Source organism: Chenopodium album, chromosome 6 (genome assembly GCF_948465745.1).
Source record: "Chenopodium album chromosome 6, dcCheAlbu1.1, whole genome shotgun sequence".
NCBI classification, from domain to species: Eukaryota; Viridiplantae; Streptophyta; class Magnoliopsida; order Caryophyllales; family Amaranthaceae; genus Chenopodium; species Chenopodium album.
The window spans coordinates 77115433-77139401 of NC_137839.1; the positions used below are offsets into that span (position 1 = coordinate 77115433).

General features: G+C 35.3%; 3 protein-coding genes across 4 annotated transcripts; all 3 read left to right on the forward strand.

Moving 5' to 3' along the window:
* The first annotated feature begins 2116 nt into the window (after positions 1-2116).
* Positions 2117-4881, forward strand: LOC145635378 (cytochrome P450 77A3-like). Its single transcript, XM_081686658.1, has 2 exons — positions 2117-3126; positions 4060-4881. Exons 1-2 carry the CDS (start codon positions 2119-2121, stop codon positions 4597-4599), a joined length of 1548 nt encoding a protein of 515 aa, XP_081542784.1. The 5' UTR covers positions 2117-2118; the 3' UTR covers positions 4600-4881.
* A 5552-nt stretch (positions 4882-10433) lies between these two features.
* On the forward strand, positions 10434-15182 carry LOC145636414 (N6-mAMP deaminase-like). Of its 2 annotated transcripts, XM_081687974.1 has the most exons (12): positions 10434-10644; positions 10801-10871; positions 10957-11048; positions 11683-11742; positions 11842-12075; positions 12196-12272; positions 12371-12440; positions 12550-12663; positions 13375-13441; positions 13550-13654; positions 13746-13895; positions 14762-15182. In XM_081687974.1, the coding sequence occupies exons 1-11, from the start codon at positions 10559-10561 to the stop codon at positions 13874-13876; spliced, it is 1107 nt and encodes a 368-aa protein (XP_081544100.1). In that variant the 5' UTR covers positions 10434-10558; the 3' UTR covers positions 13877-13895; positions 14762-15182. The 2 variants fall into 2 exon arrangements, with proteins under 2 accessions (XP_081544100.1, XP_081544099.1); XM_081687973.1 differs by lacking the exon at positions 14762-15182 and having other exon boundaries at positions 10436-10644; positions 13746-13998.
* A 381-nt stretch (positions 15183-15563) lies between these two features.
* Positions 15564-23175, forward strand: LOC145636410 (phospholipase A I-like). The gene is made up of 18 exons (XM_081687969.1): positions 15564-16365; positions 17416-17563; positions 17705-17783; positions 17913-18066; positions 18161-18370; positions 18454-18699; positions 18776-18938; positions 19016-19276; positions 19379-19500; positions 19604-19765; positions 19932-20124; positions 20216-20352; positions 20476-20614; positions 20825-21028; positions 21192-21663; positions 21801-22011; positions 22092-22181; positions 22435-23175. Exons 1-18 carry the CDS (start codon positions 15853-15855, stop codon positions 22885-22887), a joined length of 3957 nt encoding a protein of 1318 aa, XP_081544095.1. The 5' UTR covers positions 15564-15852; the 3' UTR covers positions 22888-23175.
* Positions 23176-23969: the final 794 nt, after the last annotated feature.

Below are 23969 nucleotides of genomic sequence, written 5' to 3' on the forward strand. Positions count from 1 at the left end.
TCGGATTATTCCAAAATAATCTAAAGTTGGGATTATTGTACCAAAATTGATGAAAGTTGGGATTATTTTTTCTAATTTTTCCTAATTCTTAAACAGTAATGTTAAATTGTTAATGAATAATGATGCCTTGATATACTTCGTAAATGAATCGATTTGCTTCCTTTTTTCTTTAAATGGATGAACGATGCTTAGAACTAACAATGGGTTAGGTTGGGTTGATTTTGGGTTCGGTTTGGTATAAATAGGTTTAAGAGTCTCTTACTCCGAACTCAGCTTGTTAGTTTTAAATGGTTGGGATTCTTGAACAAAACTAACTTTTTGCTAATAGATCACCCTAAAAGTCGCTCTATTTAATATTTCTTAACTTTTAGAGAGAAAAAAATTGCACAATATGAATCTTTGTCTAATACGTTGAAAATTCACTCTTTTGTCCAATAAAAATGTCCAAATCTAAATAAATCCTAACAACAATAGTGTAAGGTCCTGTTCTCTTCACCCTATAAAAATAATATTAAGTAAAAATAATTTCAGTTTAGTAAAAATAAGTTCAGTTCAGTAAAATAATTTCAGTTCAGTAAAAATAATTTTAGTTCAGTAAAAATAAGTTCAGTTCAGCAAAATTCAGTTTTATTAAAGAAGAATTATAATAAAAAATCAGTAAAAATAATTTCAGTTTAGCAAAAATAATTTCAGTTCAGTAAAATTAATTTAAGTTCAGTAAAAATAATTTAAGTTCAGCAAAAATAATTTCAGTTCAGTAAAAATAATTTCAGTTAAGCAAAATTAAGGTGAATAGAACGAGGCCTAATTTAGAATTTGCCGAGAAATAATATAATGCGTTAAGTGAATCAACGGAGGTAATAATTGATTTTGACAAGTTATTCTCAAATTAGAAATTTCAACCTTATCATAATCCCTATAAAGGGTTTATCGACCTAGCCCATGTAATTAAACCAGTTGAAAATTCCAACCTAAGATTCAACCTATAATCAATTAATTTTAGTATCTTTGAATTAGATTTAGACATGTTGATAAGGTGGTCGATTTTTCCTAGCTCCAAAGGTACTTGTATAGTTGTGTTATAGGTTGTAGCCTTGTGGGGGACTAAGCTACTTACTAGGGTGAATGACTAGTATGTCTTTGCTTCTCTAGTTCTCTCTATTAATTTAAAAAGTGGTATTTTGCAACAAAAATTTTAAAATTGGTGGTCTTTTACAACTCTATTTTTTTTTTAAAGGTGATTATATGGAAAAAAAAAAAAAAAAAAAAAAAAAAAAAAAAAGATGATTTAAAAGGTGGTTTTTTTTTTTTTTGCAAAATTTCCATTTTTTTTAGGAATCCAAAACTTTCACTTATAGTACAAAGTATGGGAAGGATAGATCCATAATTTTAGTAACCTTTTTAATCCATTACCCAATGGGTAACAAAAAAATTTCAAGGTCTTAAAAAGGTTGTTTTGCCAAATGCATAAGATAACTCCACAATTTATTGCAACTCGTGTTTTTGGCAGTGTTCATTTCCATTTAAAATAATGTTGTCAACCTCTTAAATTAAATAATTATAAAACAACTATCAACTTTCATCAACCTTGGTTGTAACTTTTCAATGTCTCTATTGCCTTGTCTAGACTCTAGAATTTGATTCCCATTACAACATTTGGCAAAATTAATGAAGTAGTGATCATCTAATTAATTATAGAATTACCTTACATAAAATTAATTTGTTGCATTTATAAATGCATGATGAATTGAAACTATAATTGCGTATAAATTGGGAATCAATTAAGGAAGAAACCTGTTTGAGAAAAAGCAAAATTATACAAAAACAATCATTTTTAACTTTTTAAGTTTTTAGCTTTATCTTTATATATGTACCTTCCTAGTCATGTCAATTGTCCTAGAGAACAAAGTTAGTAATAACAGTAAATACATATACAACTCACAACTGGTCAAAACTCAAAAGTATTCAATTCTCTTAATTAAATGGTTGGTAGATCCAAATTTATGTATACTCTCACACAATAATAGCTCTCTATATATTAAACCCTTATACTACGTCTTTTACATACTACATACACTATCATATTGTCATTGTCAAATTTTTCCACTCTAAAAACACATGGAACTCTTAGACATACTCTTACTCCTCCTTGTAACAATATTTCTCCCTTTATGGTGGCGACGAATGTCATCCACCATCGGTAAGGGCCCGAGGAATAACCTTCCACCGGGCCCACCAGGGTGGCCTATCGTTGGAAACCTCTTTCAAGTCATACTCCAACGTAGGCCTTTTATGTACGTGGTTCGAGACCTACGAAAGGAGTACGGGCCCATCTTCACGATGCAGATGGGCCAACGGACCTTGATCATCCTCACGGATGCAAACCTAATCCACGAGGCACTGGTTCAGCGGGGCGCACTCTTTGCGAGCCGCCCCGCCGAGTCCCCCACCCGCTTGGTCTTTAGCCTCGGGAAGTGTGCCATCAACTCGGCGGAGTATGGCCCGCTATGGCGGGCCTTACGCAAGAACTTTGCCGCCGAGGTGGTGGGCTCGGCCCGGGTGAAGCAATGCGGGTGGGTAAGGAAGTGGGCCATGGAGAACCACATGGGCCGGCTCAAGAAGGAGGCCCATGAAAAGGGCTACGTAGAGGTAATGAGCCAATGTAGGCTAACAATATGTAGCATTATAATCTGCCTTTGCTTCGGAGCCAAGTTATCCGAAGAGTTGATAAAAAACATTGAAAGTGTTCTCAAGGATGTTATGCTTATGACTCTACCGAAGCTTCCAGACTTTCTGCCCGTTCTAACCCCGTTGGTTGCCCGGGGGCAGCTTAGGCGGGCGAAGGCGCTAAGAAAAAAACAAATGGAGATCCTCGGCCCGCTAGTCCAGGCCCGAAAGGGTTTCGTCGAGAGCGGTGGGAGCCCGATGAGTAGCTCTTTCGACATGGCGAGCCCGGTTGGGGCGGCCTACGTGGATTCTCTACTAAGCCTTGACCCGCCGGGAAGGCCCGGCGGGCTTGGGGAGGAAGAGCTGGTGACTTTGTGCTCGGAGGTGATCAATGCTGGAACCGACACTAGTGCCACCATCATCGAGTGGGCCCTCCTACACCTAGTGTTGGACCAGAAGGTAAGAGATCTTACAATCATTATTGCTTTAAAGTTTAAACCTACCTAGTACTAATATGAAGTACAAGCTGTTTTAATGATTGTATAAAATGGTTTCAAAATATTAATTATGAGTATTAATTCGTTTATTTTAAGAAGTACAAAAAACCGTAGAAGAATATATTGATGTTTACAATATACAAACTATGTATATATATGCAAGTTGTTACAACTAATTTAATTTAGAGAATGAGAGCTTCCCTCCCGGTTTCAAGAGATCCTGGGATCGATTCTCACCCCGCTCTTGTGGCTCTCTAAATACCAAAAAATTTAATCTAGAGAATAAAATGTTAAACCTAGATAATTAAGGGATAAATAAAGATATTAAAGAGAATTAAGGTCAAACCCAGTTACCCACTTAGCAAGTTCGTTGATGACTAAAAAAATCTTGTTGATTCGTTTCATATTATTTGCAACGATTTGACGTAAAATGTGAGGAGGAAAAAAAAAATCTAATTAATATATATTTATATGTAATTCAAATTATTTTAAGCAATTTTTTTCATTTTTTAAAAACTTTGGCTAATTGTCACTATTATACGGAGTGTTTTTTTTTTTTTTTTTTTTTTTTTTTTAATCATATTAACTTCTATATATGGTTTTATTATTAAACATATGAAGCATCTCGCTAATCATATGTACATTGTACAATATTAATAATGTGAATTTATCGATCATTATCTAAATTAATATTCTTTACTAAACTATTATTTTATTTTTAAGATACTTAGGCGAGCACTTATATTAGCTTAGAAAGATGTTGGTAGAATGTTAAATAGTTTAGTTTCATTGATTGTGTACTTGCTACTAGTTGAATTTATTTCAGTTGTCAGCTCCTAAAAGAATTACTACTACTGTTAATGATGTTTCATATATATTCCACTTATTTTTACAGGTTCAACAAAAATTGTACGAAGAAATCGTAGATGTGATAGGACATAATAATGGGGTTGTTTCTGAGGATGATCTCGAGAAGATGGTGTACCTCAACGCCTTCATCAAGGAGACGTTGCGGCGGCACCCACCAAGCCACTTCCTCCTCTCTCATGCCGCGAGAGAGGACGCCGTCCTAGGCGGCTACACCATCCCAAAAGATGCAAATCTCGAGATTTACACGGCATGGGTGACCCAAGACCCGACCCTATGGCCCGACCCGGAAGTTTTTCGGCCCGAGAGGTTCTTGCCCGGAGGTGAAGGGTATGAGGTGGATTGGACGGGTAACCGGGGGGTTCGGATGCTGCCCTTTGGGGCAGGCAGGCGGATCTGCCCGGCTTGGAGTTTGGGTACGTTGCATGTGGGTCTAATGCTTGCTAGGATGGTGCATGCTTTTTGTTGGGTTCCTTATCCGGGTAGCCCGCCCGACCCGACCGAAACTTTTGCTTTTACTATGGTGATGAAGAACCCCCTCAAGGCTGTCATTTTTCCTAGGTGTTGATAATGGATCGGAGATCAGAAATTACAATATATATTAAGGCCGGGTTAATATATAATTGACTTAATTTTAATTGAATTATTGGTTTAAGAATTTGCTATGTACTATGTTAATTAATGTAATAGGATAAATTTATATATATATATAGGTGGTGTAGCTTATGAAAATGATAAAGTACGATAATATATAAACCTAGAATGGTAATACATCATGCATGCATGTATGATAATATATGTAATTGGTTTTCTTAATTTTCTCATTTTATAAATATATTTTTTTCTATTATATACTAAGTAATATAAGGATAGAGTTTATTTCCCTTTTATACTAGTTATTGATCATCATATATCATTATTTACGTATAGTATGTTCACATTCCTTTCATTAATTAATACATAGTATACATTCAATCACCAAACAAGTTTTTGCATAGTCAAAATGTTCGAATCTCACAAGCATGAAATGAATAGTTGGATCAAATCGGATTAGGAGGCTCATTAGTAACAATATAGATTATATTCCCCGCAAATTCTTTTATTTACCCTAGCTTTCTCCTTCACTTTTTACGGGGATGATTCCGCCTCAATAACCATTTTTCTTACCTTAAGTGGTACATGCTCTACAAGAATATAGAAGATCAAGCTTCCTAGAACCAAAAAATTATGTAATTATGTAAGAGACTGCACATTTTAAAATTACATCCAATAAGATATTCAATATGCAAAGGATATATAAATGTAAGTTGAGAAAGTCTACTTCAAGCTTTACTACAAAAGTAACAAAACTGTAACCTAGCCTAACTTATTTAAGATATTATACATACAAATTAGTGAAATTACAATAAGACCCCATCCACGAGGACGAGTTACTAGACGATCTGAATGCCTAACAGAGCCATTTTTTCCCCCAACTTTAATTTTGGGATCTCATCGTTGCAACATAACATGTTGCACAATTAATCAATTAGATTTTTTGTAAATTATATTATTTATATACTCATATAACTACTCCGCATATACTTTTTTCCGTTCTATTTACTTGACCTATAGTTTCATGACACACAATTTATGGAGTAAATTTAAGAAGACAAACGTATATTTTTAATTTTAAAAAAAAATACTACCACCAATAAAAGGGATAAATTGGGGTTTTATGATGAGGAGAATTAATTTATTTTTATTATTAGCTTATGTTTGTCTTCTTTAGTCTCTTTCTTAACTTGCGTATCAAAGGGTTATGGGTCAAATAAATTAAAACGGAGGAAGTAATAATTAAGGATTTGTTCACATTTACTGAACTGAATTGAACTGAATTGAGCTGAAATGAATATTTTATGAGAGAGGAAAATTAAGAGCTAAACTAAACTGATTGAAGCTGAACTGAACTGAAATTAAGTAAATGTGAACACGCCCTAAGATGTTACAAATATTTCAATGTATCATGTACAACGTAGTACGTTACTACGTACGTATGCATATACTCAGGCGGTGGCATGTTAAAACACAAACCTTAATGCCTTACTTCTGTCTTCATTCTGTAATGCCAGTAAAGGCATTAAATTTTTCTATATATGCCTCATTAATATTTCTTGATATTTAGAACAGATTAGATCTAGAGGACTAAGATCGAGTCTAGAAACAGTTGATATATTTTTCTCTTCAGCTCCATACTCTATTTAATTTTAATTATTTAGTTGTACTACGTATATTCATATAATAACAACATGATATAATTACTTCGTATATAATACAGGCATTTCATTATAACGAAATACATATATACGGAATACATACTTACCCGGATATCCTATACAATTATTATTTTAGAACATAGAAGTACTCGTATTAATTAATTTTGAAATATGCTCGTGTGTTGTCGTACCCTTAGGTGTTAACTTGTTAAAGATGAGCTTGCATTATTGGAGCGGCATAAAAGGCCAAAAAGGGCCTAGATCGACTTCTAATCTATAAGAACAGTAGCATTGAAGTATAGTTTCAAAAAAAAAAAAAAAAAAAAAAAAAAAAAAACCGAAAACTAAAAACTAAAACACAAGCAAATGGGCCTTAATTATATTGAAGAATAATATTTTCCTAAGTCCTAACAATTGATATATATTATACTACCTCCGATTTTTTTTTAGTTAGCTGCTTGCAACTTTGGAATATTTTATATCTCACAAATAATACCTCAAAGTTACAACTAATAAAAATTGGAGGTAGTGCTTCTTCAAAAAAAAAAAAAAGGATAAAATAAATTAATCAGTTATGAATTTGCAAGTACATCTAACTAGCTTGCTTATTAATTCACCATAATATTTTGAAGTACAATGATATTAATTTCCCCTAGTACAAAATTTACAGCTCAACTTATCTTCATATAGCTAGACTTTTACTAACTTGCCATATATAATCTAGGTGCTCAGAATCAAAGTCACAGAGCATTTACTATAGGATGCCAATAATGCCCATTTTAGTGATTTTACTCCTATAGAAGTATCATATAAACCAAAGTAAAATGTAGTTTAATTTTGCAGCCTTTTATTGCATTAAATTATAGCAATAGGGTTTATTTCACCAAAAGGGTTATTGAGTACTTGATCTGCCAGTTAAATAAAGGTTTGATGTATGGTGATAACTTGCTTGTTACAATCCTCATGACTCATGAGTCATGACTAGATAATTTATTGTACAACAATTACATCATATTACGTATATACGAGTAATATATTGGTGCGACTTTGTCAATTCAATAAAATAAAGATGGTTGTGGTGAGGGAAGTTACCATCAATTTTGACTCGACTTTGTTATGAGTGAAATGTTTAGTTGAATAGCAAGAGATTTAGGGCTGTAGGTTGCATATGGCGTATAAAATTTGATTTATATTAATGTACTATATAAAAAGTGACCCATAATTTTGATAAGTTCAAACATTAAAGGAGGGTTATTACTCATATTTATGACTATATGAGATTCTATTGTCCCTAATATGTAGTGATTTGACTCATGAATACAAGTAATAATAGAAAAAAAAAAAAAAAAAAAAGAGAGAGAGAGAGAGAGTATATAGAGTTTAGTTCTGCTTAGGGCTGTTCATTGGTCCAAGACCGGACCGGACCGGATAAGACCGAAAACCGAAAATTAGAATTTTAAGAACCGAAGACCGGACCGATTAAGTTAGGACCGAACCCGGACCGGACCGAAAGAATCGGTCCAAAACCCGAATCGGACCGTTTTGGACCGATTTAAGAATTTTTTTAAAAAAGAATATTAATTTTTAATAAAGTCAAGGAAAACACAAAAAAAATATTGGAAAAACGATATTGTAACGTCATTTTTGCGTCTTTTTTGTATGTTTAGTGCAAAAAAACTTATAAAGTTAAAGTATTCTAAGCTTATTAAGGATAATTTTAAACGTTATTTAAGGTTTTACACATATTTTTTATAAAAAAATCGGTCCGGTCCAAAACCGGTTTTTATAGGGTTTTGGACCGGACCGGACCGAAGACTGGAAAAATGAATTTCAAGACCCGAAGACCGGACCGATTAATTCGGTCTGGTCCGGTCCGGGTTCGGTCTGGGGTGGTCCGATCCATTTTTTCGGTCCGGACCGATTTATGAACACCCCTAGTTCTGCTTATTAAATTAATCACAAAGCTTCCATTATCCTTGAACGTGTGCCAAGTTATCTTAACTCGCATGTAGAGACTGAGGGCCTGTTTCGATTTACTGAAAAAACTGAACTAAATTAGACTAAAATAAACTGATTTGAGCTGAACTAAACTGAAATGAATTGTTTATGAAAGAAAGAAAATAGGAACTAAACTGAACTAAACTAAACTAAACTCATTAGAGCTGAACTAAACTGAAGTGAACTAAAATTAAGCTGAACAGAACAGGCCCCGAGTAACATTTAAGGCAGGAAATAAAAAGCTGTGGTGATGGACTCATAGTACATATAGTATTGAATTTAATTATTTTATGAGTAAATAATGCAAGTATGGAGTGAGAATGGGTTAAGATTTGGGATGTCAATGTCACATATAATAGGCAGTATAAGGTTTCGCATTTGATGTACAAGCCTCTTTATTTCTCCTCGGAAATTCAAACTTATATACAACTATATATACAAGTATAAACATAAATAAATAAATAAATTCTTATTTATACCTATATTTCATTTACTATAATATATGTAACACTTGGCAATATTGGTCTTATTTTTTCATATCTTTATTTACTCGTACTATATAACTACATGTTGCGACACGATGCTGCATTATGGAGAAAGATTGACAATGTTTTTGGTAAGTCAGATGAAGCCGCTCAGTACCCAGGAGGAGTTAGTATACAATTTTGACAACTAAGTTTTTTGGTTGGATATTCAATGAGGAATGGGCAATGTTGTTGAGAGGTAGCCGCCCCCTCGAAAATCGATGGGCTATGTATTTGTTAGGGATTTAAGTTCCCGACCCATTGAAAATCGGAGTTGTGTGTATTTGCAGTACAATTAATATTAACTCGTGTTGAGAAGACTCCTTAAAGATTCTGTTTGTTGGAGGTTATAAGTTTGAGTCATACCGATTACATTTTATCTAGAGTAAGGGGATTTCCGACCCTTACCCCCTCTTTGTTCTTGAGTATTGACCTATGGAATTGGATCGATTTAATATGTGAGGTGAGTGGTGTTTGTTTAGTAAGGTTTTTATCTTATCTTATAACTTTATAAGGTTTATTGTGAAAATACCGCTTTTAAAAACTTTTATTCTCGTTTACAAATAGTATATTCTATTTAAATTACTCGTACCAAACTTTCTTTTTTCATAAAGCTCGCAAAATTTAACACAACATGACAAATTTACATATAAATTACGTAAGAGAGGAATCCTTACATATGAATATCCGGTCTCACCTAAAAATTCAACCTTGAAAGCAAGATCAATCAACTAGAGCGATTCTTGCATGCACCTTATGCAAATATAGGATAGAGTTTAATTATCTTTCTACTTAACATTGTCAATCTTTGTGCTTGTGAAACTTGCTTCTATAGTACAGTTTGAGTTAGGTTAGGGCCTTAGTCTGGGCTTCTTCCAATGGCCCAAGCATGATGATGGGTCAATAAGAGAGTGGACCTATCACAGACACAACTCACACAAGTAGCACACTATAAATCCACAATTGCTGGCTGGTTCATTACTAGAATAATTAGAGTCTGCTATTCAAAAAATAAATAAAATAAATAAAAATAAAAATAATTAGAGTCTGAATATCGGATAGACTTGTATAGAATTCAATCTGAAATCACTTGATCAGATTTGTCTCGAATCGATTTGAATTGAAATCACTTGATCAGAAAGTCTTACTCGATATAACTCGACCTAAATTAATCCAATTTGAATGAAACAATTTTTTACTTTATAATCGGTTATACTTTATAAGCTACATAAGCTATATGGAGTACAATTTTACCCTGCACTCTTATTAGGCCTGCTCTCTTTTAACTAAGTAAAAATAAATTCAGCTCAACAAAAATAAATCCAATTTAGTACGGAATACTCTTGTAAAAAAAATATTAAATAGTAATTTTTTTTTTTTTTTTTTTTTTTTTTTTTTTTTTTGACAAGGTGAATAGATTAACACATATGTGTCCGTGTGGCTAGTCATCTCAAGGGTAACTTCGTTAGTGTTATAGTAGAGTTATCCAGTTGGTCATTATTACGGGGTTCCTTCGTCAGTATAGTAGGAATTACTTCGTTAGTGCGAAGTTACTTTCATCAATATTGTCGGTATTAAATTCAGTAAAAATAATTTAATGTTTTGTAAAATAAAAATTATTTAGGGCAAATACACATCCAAATTTGGTGAGTCCAAAATCATTGGCCCTCCTCGGATAAACTGTAGAAACAGTCACACACCAAACAGGGCTGCTTCAATTCTGCAATAATAATTCGTTAAATCATTGAAGATGGAGATGATGGATTGGTGGGTATCCATGCCTAAAGTTGAACTTCATGCTCATCTCAATGGTTCTGTTCGAAATTCCACTCTACTGTATAATTCTCTCAAAACCCTCTTTTTAATTTCATTTTCATCTTCTCTGATTAATTTTTGTAGCATAATTCTAATACCCAGTTTCGATTTTCTGCATTTTCATCTTCTAGCATTTGAATTGCGTGAAAATTTGACCAAATTTGAGTTGTATTACAGAGAACTTGCTAAAGAATTGGGTGAAAAGGGTATTATTGTTTTTTCTGAAGTTGAGCATGTTATCCTCAAAAGTATGTATGATTGTTTTTGTTAAAGATAGTTTTGAATTGCCAAGATTTTTTGTGGGTTGTAAGTTGTTATGATTATGTTATGCAGATGATAGATCTTTGACTGAAGTGTTCAAGCTGTTTGATTTGATTCACATTCTTACCACTGATCATGCTACTGTCACCAGAATCACCAAAGAAGTATGGTCATGTTTCCTTTTCCTGGTGTAATTACGGTTCTTTTTTCGCTTCGATTTAGTTGAATTAGCTATAATCCATGCCCAAGGTAGTTTGATCACTTTGATGTTAGGGGAAAAATTATATTAGAAGTGATTTCTCAATATTAGTTTGATTGACCTTTTCACGAATTCAGCTTTAGCATGTTGTAAGTAGAAATTTGAGTAGAATGTTCCTCAACATTAGCCTAAGTTGACTTGGATAAAGGGAGACATGATGAAAATGGGTTTGTAATAATACGTAGCGAAAGATGGAAGCAAATGTAGGAAGTTAGATTCTTGGTTCTTGTTGCCAACCCTATCATTTTGGTAAAATGGCTTTGATTCTGTTATTTATATTGTTGTTTTAGCCTAAGTTGAAGTCGAACCACAAGATAAGGTGATTGTGATGACTGATTAATCTGGCTTAAGTATGTTAGGAGGAGGGACTTTAAACGGGGGAGTTTAGTCAAGTATTTAGAGTTGGGACTTTATTAGGAATGTTGCAGAACTTGGGATTGTTGCTGTCAATACTTAAAAATACAGAGGTATCTTGAAAGGTAAGAACATTTGTTAGGATATAAACTTGTTAGTTCTTATATTTTATCCTACCTGTTTAGGTTGTTGAAGATTTTGCTGCTGAGAATGTTGTCTATTTGGAATTGAGAACTACCCCTAAGGTACTAAAGCCAAGTTGTTGGCTAAATTTGTCCAATATGAAGATTTGAGCTAAGTTTAACTAAAATGAAAGTAACTTGGCTTATTGACTGGGAATGTAGAGGAATGATTCTAGAGGAATGTCCAAACGTTCTTACATGGAAGCTGTGATTGAGGGTTTAAGAAAAGTTGACGTCTTCGACATTGATTTTGCTTCTACTAAAAATGGATTGGAGGAAAAAGGGAAGTCTGGTCAAATGATTGATGACTGTGTCGGCTTTTCTAGGACAAAGATATATGTTAGGCTTCTCCTGAGCATTGATCGCCGTGAGACACTTGCAGCTGCAATGGAAACTGTATGTATCTTGCTTTTTCATGAGGTTTAGCTTTGTTTTTTTATGGTTCACTGAGCAAAGAAAATTAGAAAGTTTATTCTTATACTGATGGAATGTAACAACTTGCAAAAATGATTATAGGTCAAGCTGGCATTGGAAATGAAAGATCTTGGAGTGGTAGGTATTGATCTATCCGGGAATCCTAAAGTGGGAGAATGGTATATGCTAGAACATTTTTTCATACAGTTATTCAATCAATGTGCTTCACTCAATTTGAAAGTGTTATGCATGGGGGTATGTTTGAATTTTGTTGTAGGATAACATTTTTGCCAGCTTTGAGATTTGCCAGAGAACAAGGTCTTCGTGTTACTCTGCATTGTGGAGAGGTATATTGGAATTTGCCATATGTCCTTTGTGCAAGTCCCTTTTATTATTGTCTTCATTTTAACTAATTTGGAATTGCTCTGATTTGTCTGTAAACGTAGTGTTGTCTAGGTCCCTAATCAGGAGGAAATACATGCAATGCTGGACTTTCTTCCCGAGAGGATTGGTCACGCTTGCTGCTTGGAAGATGATGCATGGAGAAAATTAAAAAATTCCAAGATCCCGGTTTGTGCCCTTATACGAATTATAAAATTAACAGTCACTGTCCTCAAATAGTTAATAATTTATGTTAAATGCCTTATTTGAAAATCTTTATGAAATTGAGCTTTGAATTCATATCATTTATCTAAGGATGATGCTTTTATAGTTCTAACATAATCTTACATCACCTTTGTGCTTGGACTCCTTGGAGGCTCAAGTGCCACATAACCTAACCTCATGGTCAGGGGAGTCATTTGTGGTGTGGGCCTCTGGACTAGGCTTACACATCACCCCAGAAATCGACTCTTGCAACAATCTTGGGCTGGTTAGTTTATTTATGTTTCAGGTTGTCTATGCCCAACTGTGTAGTGTCATCCCTCCCATGGCTCCCAATGTTTGATGCTCAGTCCTTTTTCTATTTATCACTAAGTAAACTAATGATCAAGAATTTTCTGTGGCATTGTCTTGACTAATGATCAAGGATTTGACATGATCTCATATAAATGCTCTTCATAATAGTTGTGTGTGTGTGTGTGTGTGTTTTTTTTTTTTATGTTCTCGTCACCATTTATGTAGTGGTCTTTCATGAATTCCTATCTTAACCCATCACTTGAATTTTTCCAGATGGAGGGTGCATATTAGAGAAACTCCGGCTTTTTTTTGTTTCTTTATGCTTATTAATGAGGTAAATGGGCAATGCTGGATTGTTGTTGAGCATAATTTTCAATTTTGCAGGTTGAAATATGTTTGACATCTAACATCCGAACTAATACAATTTCCTCCATCGATGTTCATCATTTTGGTTCGGTTCCTTTCTAGTTAAATTCTCAAGTTAAATCTTATGGAATTAGTCTACTTTTTCAGTGAGCATAAGCTCTTTGAGAATATGATGCATTTGTTTGTTTGACAGCTGATTTATACAATACAAAACATCCACTTATCCTATGCACTGATGACACCGGGGTGTTCTCTACTAGTTTATCTAAAGAATACGCCATTGCTGCTACTGCTTTTGGTAGGATTTCTTTTCTTAGTCCAGAGTATATTCAACTAACCTGGTTATTGCTGCTTGTTTCCATTATCTTATCTCTTTTATTTGTGAAAAGGTCTTGGGAAGAAGGAAATGTTCCAGCTAGCAAGGACCGCAGTTGAATATTCATTTGTCGAGGAACAAGTTGCAAGTAAATTGAAAGATTTGTTTGATCTGTTAGATAAGAGTTTAGCTTACAATGATTGATTTGTTGCAACTACATTAGGTATGGCTTACTAGTATTTTTCCCAAAATCTATGTTCCTTATTCTATTTAATGTACTAGCTTTGCCCTCAACAATGAAACAGATTTCTCAGGATTGAAACAAACAGCCTAATTGGTTATCTTAATCCTAGACAGATTGTTAGGTCTCCAACTAGCAACAATGGCTAGCAATTGTGCAATTGCGTTTGGATTTCTTTGGCATTTCTAACTACTAGTTTGATAAATAGTACTATACATTTATTTGTTTTATTGTTGACATTAAATTCTGCACCATACAAGCTATTAACAAAGCTGATCGAATATAAGTGAACATACTAAAGGAACACTAAATATTAATGGTAACGAGTTTACATGTACAGAGTATTTTGTAAGGTAAGGTGGTACTGAGAGGGAATAAAACGTTACATTTTTTGAAGCACGAGTTCAAATGTTCAATTACGAAGTATTAATCTTATATACTTCGTAGTACAGAGTATAACTTAGCTTACATTGCATATAATGCTGCTATCAAAATGTACAAAAATTGTTGACTTTGATCTGCTCATGTACGAAGGATATCATTATTAAATTAAAGATGAATTAGTGCATCTTTTTAAGCTGGAAACTTGATGATTAATTTGTCTTTTAATGATGTTGTAGAATGTTCAACTAAACTAAAATTAAGGCATCTTGATTTGGTGGTTGTTTGGATTGACCCTTGCATTAATTTTTAAGTGGTTGACTAGCTGATAATTTGGTATAAAGTACTCCATATAATGGGTTAGGTCAATCATTTAATGCAAATATGCCATAAATAATGCCATTCCACTTTCTAATTATCTTTTGGAAGGGAGATTGAGTTAGTTGGATTTGTATTTTGACTTTCAGGTAGGATATTGTGGGAGAATACACTTTGATAGCCGGGTATACCGTACACCTGTACTCGTTTGTTGATTGAATGAGTCTCATAAAGTTTGATCCCTAGACCTCAGGGATACAAGATGGGAACGATGTCACTACTCCATCACATCAACCTCATTTACATGCCTAACTTGGCGAACATATTTGGTCCTTTTTTTAAGTGTATGAAGTGCTAGTTATCTAACACGTTTGTCAAACTTTTTCATCGTCAAAGAAGTATCATCATAAACTAATAATTTATTTCTTAGTGAGTGACTAGCAATCTTAATTTGTTTTAAAAGTATAGATTACTTTCTAATTTAGTACTCCGTAATTTAAATTTGAGCTTCTCATAGTATTATTCTTACATTAATTAATTTTTTTTTTATAATCTTTATTTATACACCCATTAATTTAGGGTCTCTTCTTTCAACTTAATTTCAGTTCAGTTGAGCTCCAATTAGTTTAGTTTATTTCAGTTCAGCTCCTAATTTCCTTCTCTCATAAAATATTTATTTTCAGCTCTATTCTGTTCAATTCAGTTCAACTCAGTTGAGTTCAATAAATGTGAACGGGTCTTAGGGTCATCTCGTGTGTTGTGTATTTAATAAGATGGACCCCTTTTGAAGAGGGAAAAAAACCCATAAAATCAGAGTCTTCTAATAAAACACTGACTTTGATGCAACGACGTCGTCGTTTTAGCGGGAGAAACTGAAAAACAAAGAAAAGTACTCATCATCTTCATCCTCAAGATTCAAGAACACACGAAAATATTGAAAAACCTTCAATTTTTCATTTAAAAAAAAAATAATAATAAAAATTTAAAGTTGCTTCGATTTGACATTTCTGATACGTCTTTCTCTCTCGTCTTTATCGTTGTAACTACTATAAATACATCATTCAATTTCCATTTTTTCATTCATTCATTAATACTACTATTTTTCGATCAAATTGATTTGGGGAATTTTCCAGAATTCTCTCAATTTCGCACATTACCTTAAACCCTAAGTTACCGATTAATTTCTGGAAATCGGCGAATTTGCATCAATTTTGAGCTAATTTTTGTGATCAAAAGCGAAATGTCATGGGGATTAGGTTGGAAAAGACCGTCGGAAGCATTCCATTTGACGCTCCATTTCGGCGAAGAAGCGGAGGATGATGAAGATGAAGAGGAGAGAGATTCAATTGTTGTGGTCGACAATGGCGGCGATTTCTCGAAGAAAACGGTGGAGATGGATTGGACAGCAGGAGACGATGAGGATCAGGTGGCGTTGAGGTTGCAGTCGAAGTTAATGGTGGAGATGCCGCCACCGGAGGATACGGTTGTTGTTGAATTGGAGGAGAGAGAAAATGATGGCGGAGTTGCGGTGGAGATGAAGGTTGTGAGGAGGAGAGAGCCATTGAGAGCGATTACAATGGGGAAAACTGCTGGTTCTGGTCAGCAGAGTGATGGCATTGGGGTTTTGACGAGGTTGTTGCGGTCTAAGGTTGCCGCGACAGCGGTGGCTACTGGTGTTGGTGATGGTTGTGTGAATTTTTCAGACCATTGGAATACTGTTACTGCTTTGAGTCTTTGTGGTTGTGGTATTTCTGTAAGTATGCTTCTAATTATCTTGTATTCAATGAGTTTTTGTTGGATTGTTTGAATTTGATTGGAATCTTTTTGATAATTGAATGATAGGGTTTTGCCTTTAAAGATTTATATGTTATGGACCTATGATTTTATGTTTACGCGGGTTCTTGAGGTGAAATGAAGAGCACGAATAACATAAGGTGATGCATGTTTTGTATGTTACCTAATGTGTAATATTATGGGAATTGCCAGTGCCTTTAACTTGATAGAATTACTGTAACTTCTAAATTTCCTTTAATAAACATATCGAAGATTTGATATGATCGCGTTTGAATTGATCAAATTAAGCCTCCCACGTTGATTTAAGCCTAGTAGGTGTCAAAGTTGTTATACTGAAAGATGGCCTATGCTAAACTGATTGGAGTCTTAGAGACCTCTCAGAGGTACAGGAAGAAAGGTGGAATTTTGAAGCTTAGAAAAATTATGTAGTTTCTGGAAGTATAAATAATGATAGTGCGAATGAGATGGTCAATAGATGTATGAATTTTTATAAGTCTATGACACATACACCATTATTTATGTGGATATCGCTGCTGGTGAGTTCAGAAATCTCAGAGGTCAATATGTAAGTAATTTTGCCCTGGCATTGTTTACGAGGCAAAGAATAATACAGAGTATCTGCTATGGTTATGGTTAAATTGACCTAATTGACAAAACATACAAGTTGATAACATTGATGGACTTTTTATGATTTGTTACAATGGAACAATGTGCTATTTATGACTGTCTGTTGAAACATTCCAAAAAGTTAAGTAGGATATCTGACTTGGAAACGGCAGGGAGTAGACTAATGATTAGTACTATGTGGTTGTTAATGCATATTTACCACTAACATTTTCTGATTCTTCGCCAATTTCACTAGTTAGCAAGAAACTTGAAACAAAAATGTTTGTATTTGGAACTATAATAGCTTTCCCGTGTTAGATAATTTGTGATTTTGATTCTTTAATAACTGGTCATGACTGAGTTTTGTCAGTTGTGTGATGCAATTTTTCTGTGCATTCAACAGGTGTTGCCAGTGGAAGTGACAAAACTTCCTTTACTTGAGAAGCTATACCTTAATAATAACAAGCTATCAGTTCTACCTCCTGAAGTTGGTCAACTCAAAAACTTGAAAGTTCTAAGAGCTGATGATAACGCTCTAGTCTCTGTTCCAGGCAAGCATAATATCTATTCTGTTCGTTAATTCACATGCATAAGAATGATCTTGCTAAGAACTTAAGAGTGGGAGAGCTTTTAGATAGTGAAACTTTCTACTAGTTACTCATTATCCTTTTATTTATGGATTGTGGAAGCAGTGGAGCTAAGACAGTGTGTTGGACTTGTGGAGCTTTCACTGGAACATAACAAGCTGATTCGTCCATTACTAGACTTCAGGTTGTTTTTTCTGTGATCAACATCTGCCACCTTTCAAACACGTAAACCCTTGTATGTTTTCTTGGTTGAAGCTTACAAAGAAATTTTTGCAAGAGACCTAATGTTATTTTAATTTTCTGTTCATGACAGGGCTGTGGCTGAATTGCGTGTTTTAAGATTGTTTGGAAATCCACTTGAGTTCCTTCCTGAAATTTTGCCGCTACAAAAACTGCGTCACTTATCTCTTGCCAATGTCAGAATTGTTGCTGATGAACATTTGAAATCAGTGAATGTGCAAATAGAGGTACTAAAGAATTATGTGCTGATTTATTTACTGAGTTCCACTTGATGCTGTTTGACTTTAACCTTTTCCTCGAAATGCAACTTGATGAATACAGACAGAGGCAACTTCCTATTTTGGTGCATCTAGACACAAGCTTAGTGCCTTTTTCTCCCTTATATTCCGATTTTCTTCTTGCCGGCATCCCCTATTGGCATCTGCACTGGGAAAAATCATGCAAGACCAAGATAATCGTGTTGTAGTTGGTAAAGATGAAAATGCAGTCCGGCAGCTCATTAGTATGATAAGCACTGACAACCGTCACGTGGTATGTCAGGCAGTTGTGATATTTTCTTTTTCCTACCCTTCTTAGATAGTAGCTGAAGTACTATTATTGTTTTATATTTGTAGGTTGAGCAAGCATGCTTTGCCCTTTCATCTCTTGCTGCAGATGTATCTGTTGCAATGCTTCTAATGAAATGTGATATCATGAAACCTGTCGAAGCTGTTCTCAGATCTGCTGTTGAGAAGGAATTAATATCTGTGCTACAAGTCGTGGAACGCCTTGTTTTTGCTTCTGATGCTGTAGCTCAGAAAATATTCTCCAAGGATGTAATGAAATCATTGAAATTATTATGTGCCCATAAGAATCCAGAGGTAATCTCTAGCAGTGTGTTAGTTTAATTGATTCATCCTGAAGGCATTTAATGAAATTTATAAATGCCCATCTTAGGTCCAAAGATTAGCTCTGTGGGTGATTGGAAATTTGGCTTTCTGTTTAGAGAATCGGAAAAAGATGGTTACTTCTGAAAGTCTGCGGGAACTTCTTATGCGCCTGACATCCACAGCTGAGCCACGGGTCAATAAAGCTGCTGCTCGAGCCTTGGCAATTCTTGGTTTGTTCTGAGACCTAAAAATCTTCTTCTATTGCTTAGGTTTAGTGTAGTGATCATCTTCATCATATTTGATGCAGGAGAGAATGAGATACTACGACGTGCCATAAAGGGGAGACCAGTAGCAAGGCAAGGGCTTCGGATACTCACGATGGATGGGGGTGGAATGAAAGGTCTTGCAACTGTGAAAATCCTGAAAGAATTGGAAAAGGGGACAGGGAAACCGATACATGAAATGTTTGACCTCATATGTGGCACATCAACTGGTGGTATGCTAGCTGTGGCTCTTGGGATCAAATCAATGACATTGGATGAGTGTGAGGAAATATACAAGAAACTTGGTGAGTGGCATGCACTGGTTATAGATGCTATCCTTTTTCATCCTTTAGATTGCATTATTGGTTTTGAACCTTTTTTTTTTTTCCCCTGGCGTGCTTGATCAGGCAAACTTGTTTTTGCTGAACCTGTCTCTAAAGACAGCGAGGCAGCAACTTGGAGAGAGAAGTTGGATCAATTGTACAAAAGCTCATCTCAGAGGTTCAGAGTTGCTGTACATGGAGCAAAAGTAAAGATTGCTTTCATTTTCCCCTCTTCCTACTATTGTTGATGTAAAGTTGAAACTTTATAGTGGGTGTTGGAAATAAGATACAATTACTTGTTTCTTGCAGCACAGTGCAGATCAATTTGAGAGATTGTTGAAAGAGATGTGTGATGATGAAGATGGAGACCTTTTGATAGATTCTGCTGTGAAAAAAATACCTAAAGTTTTTGCTGTATCAACTCTAGTTAGCGTGGTTCCTGCACAGCCTTTTGTATTTCGGAATTACCAGGTTTACAGTTATTTTTAACTTTTATTTTAGCTTTTCACGACGTTTCTACCACTTGCACTGTTGCACATTAGTCTAATTGGAAAAATTTATAAAATGTGCATTTGTGGTGTATGTTGATTAAAGGTTTGCACACTTTTTTTTTCCCCCCTATAAAACTATATCTCAGTATCCATCTGGAACTCCGGAGATGTACCTGTCACCCTCTGAAAGCTCAGCAATCAGTATGTCAGGTGGAGACAACCCAAATGCGGAAGTTGGATATAAACATAATGCTTTCATTGGGAGTTGTAAACACAAGGTCTGGCAAGCTATAAGAGCTTCATCTGCCGCACCATATTATTTAGATGATTTTTCAGATGGTAATTTAGTGTGCTGCTTTATTTCCTTTCCTCACTTAGTTTTGTTTTTTCCATTTCTCTCTCCCTTCTGATCTTTCTTGTCTGCTAGCAGATGTCAATCGCTGGCAAGATGGTGCTATAGTGGCAAACAACCCTACCATTTTTGCTATACGGGAAGCTCAACTTTTGTGGCCTGACACTAAAATTGACTGTTTGGTTTCTATTGGATGTGGCTCCGTTCCAACAAAGGTTAATAAGGCTAAGATCTCAGCATCAATATCATCATAGTCTTCATTTCTCATAAAATTAGAAGTAAAACACGTAATAAAGGAACAAGGTGAAGTGAATTTTATTAATCATCTAATTTTGTAGGCACGGAAGGCTGGTTGGCTTATTTGGGATACGGTGCCAGTGTTAATTGAGAGTGCATGTTCAGTGGAACGAGTTGAGGAAGCTTTAAGTACACTACTACCGATGCTTCCTGATATACAATACTTTCGTTTTAATCCTGGTTAGAACTCGAATGCCTTTCTTTTACAATATATGCTTATTGTTGCTAGCAATGCTTCTTTCCTGTCTGTAGTCCACAGTATTGTGGGAAACTTTTGTTCTTGTTTGAGCAGTTTGTGGTTGTATTAACATCACATTTATCATTCCCCTTCCTTTCTTTAGATTATAATGAGAAATGTATCTCATTGAAAATTTTCATTTGTGTGCTCAGTTGATGACCGTTGCGATATGGAGCTGGACGAAACCGACCCTGCTGGTTGGCTGAGGTTGGAAACAGCCGCAGAGGACTACGTCAAAAATAATTCAGAAGCATTCAAAAGTGTTTGTCAGAGGCTAACGTTGCCATACCAACAGGACGAAAGATTTTCAGATGGTGTGAAATCTCAAAATCTGTCAAAATCAAAGCCAGAAAATGGTACTAATCTAATATTTTATGATTAAATTTTTTTCGGCCGGTAACAATCTTTTTTTTTTGGGTTCTCCATTCTTCACGCACATATAATTCTGCTGTTGGCTGAATCTAAAAGGCCTCAGTATATACCACATTCAATCTTATTCTGTTGTTTTTACATTGCCAGATGATGGTAGTCCTTCCTTGGGATGGCGGCGGAACGTACTCCTTGTGGAGGCTTCTAATAGTCCAGATTCTGGAAGAATCACACACCATACAAGATCACTTGAAACATTTTGTTCCCATAGTGGAGTAAGATTGTCTACTGTAACAGGAATGTCAAATTCTCCTAAGCCGGTGACTGGTACTTCCATCAACTCACCATTTGCATCACCTATGTTTACTGGAAGTTTTCCATCAAGCCCATTACTGTACAGTCCAGAAGTTGCGCAGAGGATTGGCCGAATTGACTTAGTTCCTCCTTTGAGCTTGGATGGCCATCAGGCTCCAAGATCAACTTCTTCACCTCCAAAGTCTCCTTCAGGACCCAGGCAGCTGTGCTTGCCTGTGCAATCATTGTTGAATAAGCTGAAGAATTCGCCACAAGTCGGCATTATTCATTTAGCGCTCCAAAATGACACTACTGGTGCAATTTTGAGGTCAATGTCTTTGTCCTGCTACATTTTAGTTTCTTCTTTCTCCATGGCTTTATCTTGTCCCAGTTTGTGTAGATAGGCATTAGATGTTAAGATTTTTGCTTTTGAGCAGAGCTTGACTCTGGTAAAATGTTTTGTAGCTGGCAGAATGATGTATTTGTGGTTGCTGAACCTGGGGAGCTTGCAGACAAGTTTGTACAGAGTGTTCGCTTTAGTTTGTTGTCAACTGTTCGGGGTAGAAAGGAGATGTCAAAACTTAACTCCATCTCAACCATAGCTGACCTGGTGGCATATAGGCCTTATTTTCAAATTGGATGTGTTGTCCATCGGTATATAGGACGCCAAACCCAGGTATGCTTTTTAGTTTCTTTACTGCTGCATATATGTCTCTTCTATAATAGCAAGCTTATCAAGCTTTTAACTTTATGAAGGTTATGGAAGATGACCGTGAAATTGGGGCATTTATGTTTCGGAGAACTGTCCCATCCATGCATCTAGTGGCTGATGATATCCGCTGGATGGTATGTTACATATGATTCTTTGACTTATTTGTGCTATACTTGGTATTACTTTTGTGTCTTTCTGATCCATAAGATGAACCTGTGGTTCTTGAAGTATTAGATCAATACTGTTGGAAGGCTGTCCTCGTTTAACATGAGCACCCCCCCCCCCCCCCCCCCCCCCCCTTTTTAAAATCTTGTTCATTATATATAATACTACGTATATAGGAAAAATGTATCCTGGACTAATTTTATGTACCATGTCATCTCTCAGGTTGGTGCCTGGAGAGATAGAATTGTAATCAGCACAGGAAGATACGGGATGGTTAAGCCCTTAATTAAGGCCATTCTAGATTCTGGTGCAAAGGCTGTTATATGTCCATCCAGTGAACCTCCTCAGATGCAATTAGCGTCATTCCATGGATCAGGCGATTTTGATGATTTGGAGAATGGCAAATTTGAGCTTGGGGAGGACGATGCAGAAGATGAAGAACCAGCAGAACCAGGGAGTCCTATCAGTGACTGGGAAGATAGTGACCTTGAGAAAAGTACAGAAAATACATCAAAGGCTTTCTGGGACCACGAGGAAGAGGAATTGTCCCAGTTTGTATGTCATTTATATGATTCAGTGTTTCGGGAAGGAGCAAATGTGCATACTGCACTGCAAAATGCGCTTGCTTCACATCGGAAGTTGAGGTATTCATGCCATCTACCAAGTACGTCCTAGTTGTTTAAGTAGAATACACACACAGATGATATGTTAATATTCGAACGTTATTATACTGAATGCCAATACTTATAAGGGGATTAGGGAAGGCAATAAAAGTAATACAGGGGTGTCTGGAAACTAGTAATAATTGATTAGGCTAGTCTCTACAACCCACCCCCATCCCCGCTGTTTTTTTTGGGAGTCATAACTGTGTATTGTGTCTGTCACATTGGAACCTCGGAAAATTCTTGACGAGTGTAAATTTATAGAGAAATCAATTTTTGAATTCTTATACTCATATTGGATACACAAGTGTTCTTTGCTAATGCCCTCAGTGGAATTACAGTATTTTTTTTCTCTTCATCTCCTATCACCCTTCAAGTTAGATCCAATGGAGAAATTGTAACATCACATGGTTATTCAGAGATACGAAGTACTTATCCTTCTTGCAAGGGGTGAGAATCGAATCCTTCTCTCAAGGTTAGAAGAGGACGGCCTCATTCATAGATCCATATTCCATAGCATATGATTATATATAGTAAGAATTAAGGAAGGAATATTAGAAAGCTCAAAACATGTCTTTAAATTCCAAATGATCTAGTTACAATGAAATTATTTCTAATGGAGTACCTTACATCTCTTAGAATAAGTTTCGCCCTCGTTTTAAATACAGTATATCAGTAGTCACCACACCAACAAACCAAAAAATAATTTCGGGCCTATATCTTATATACGACTCTTCAAAACTTTACCAACTCTGTAAATGGAAAAAGAAATGTGATGAAATGATTAGAGTGAGCACTAGGAATGTGCACAATCAATTACAATAATAGATGTGTAACTTTATGCTGGTCCTTGAAAATAAGGTGATACCTAATAAATTATAGCTAACCTTGTTACCACTATTGGTATTGGACAATAGGCAAACAAAAGAAATAGAAGAAAAGATTAAAGAAGGCCGACCATTATAGTCATGCCTTAGGGCCAACGCACTCCAAACCAATCACGTTTGTTACATTTTTTAATACTACACTACATATTCTTAATCATTGACTTTGACTTTTACCCTGATTAATTATTCACCAAAAATTAATCACTTT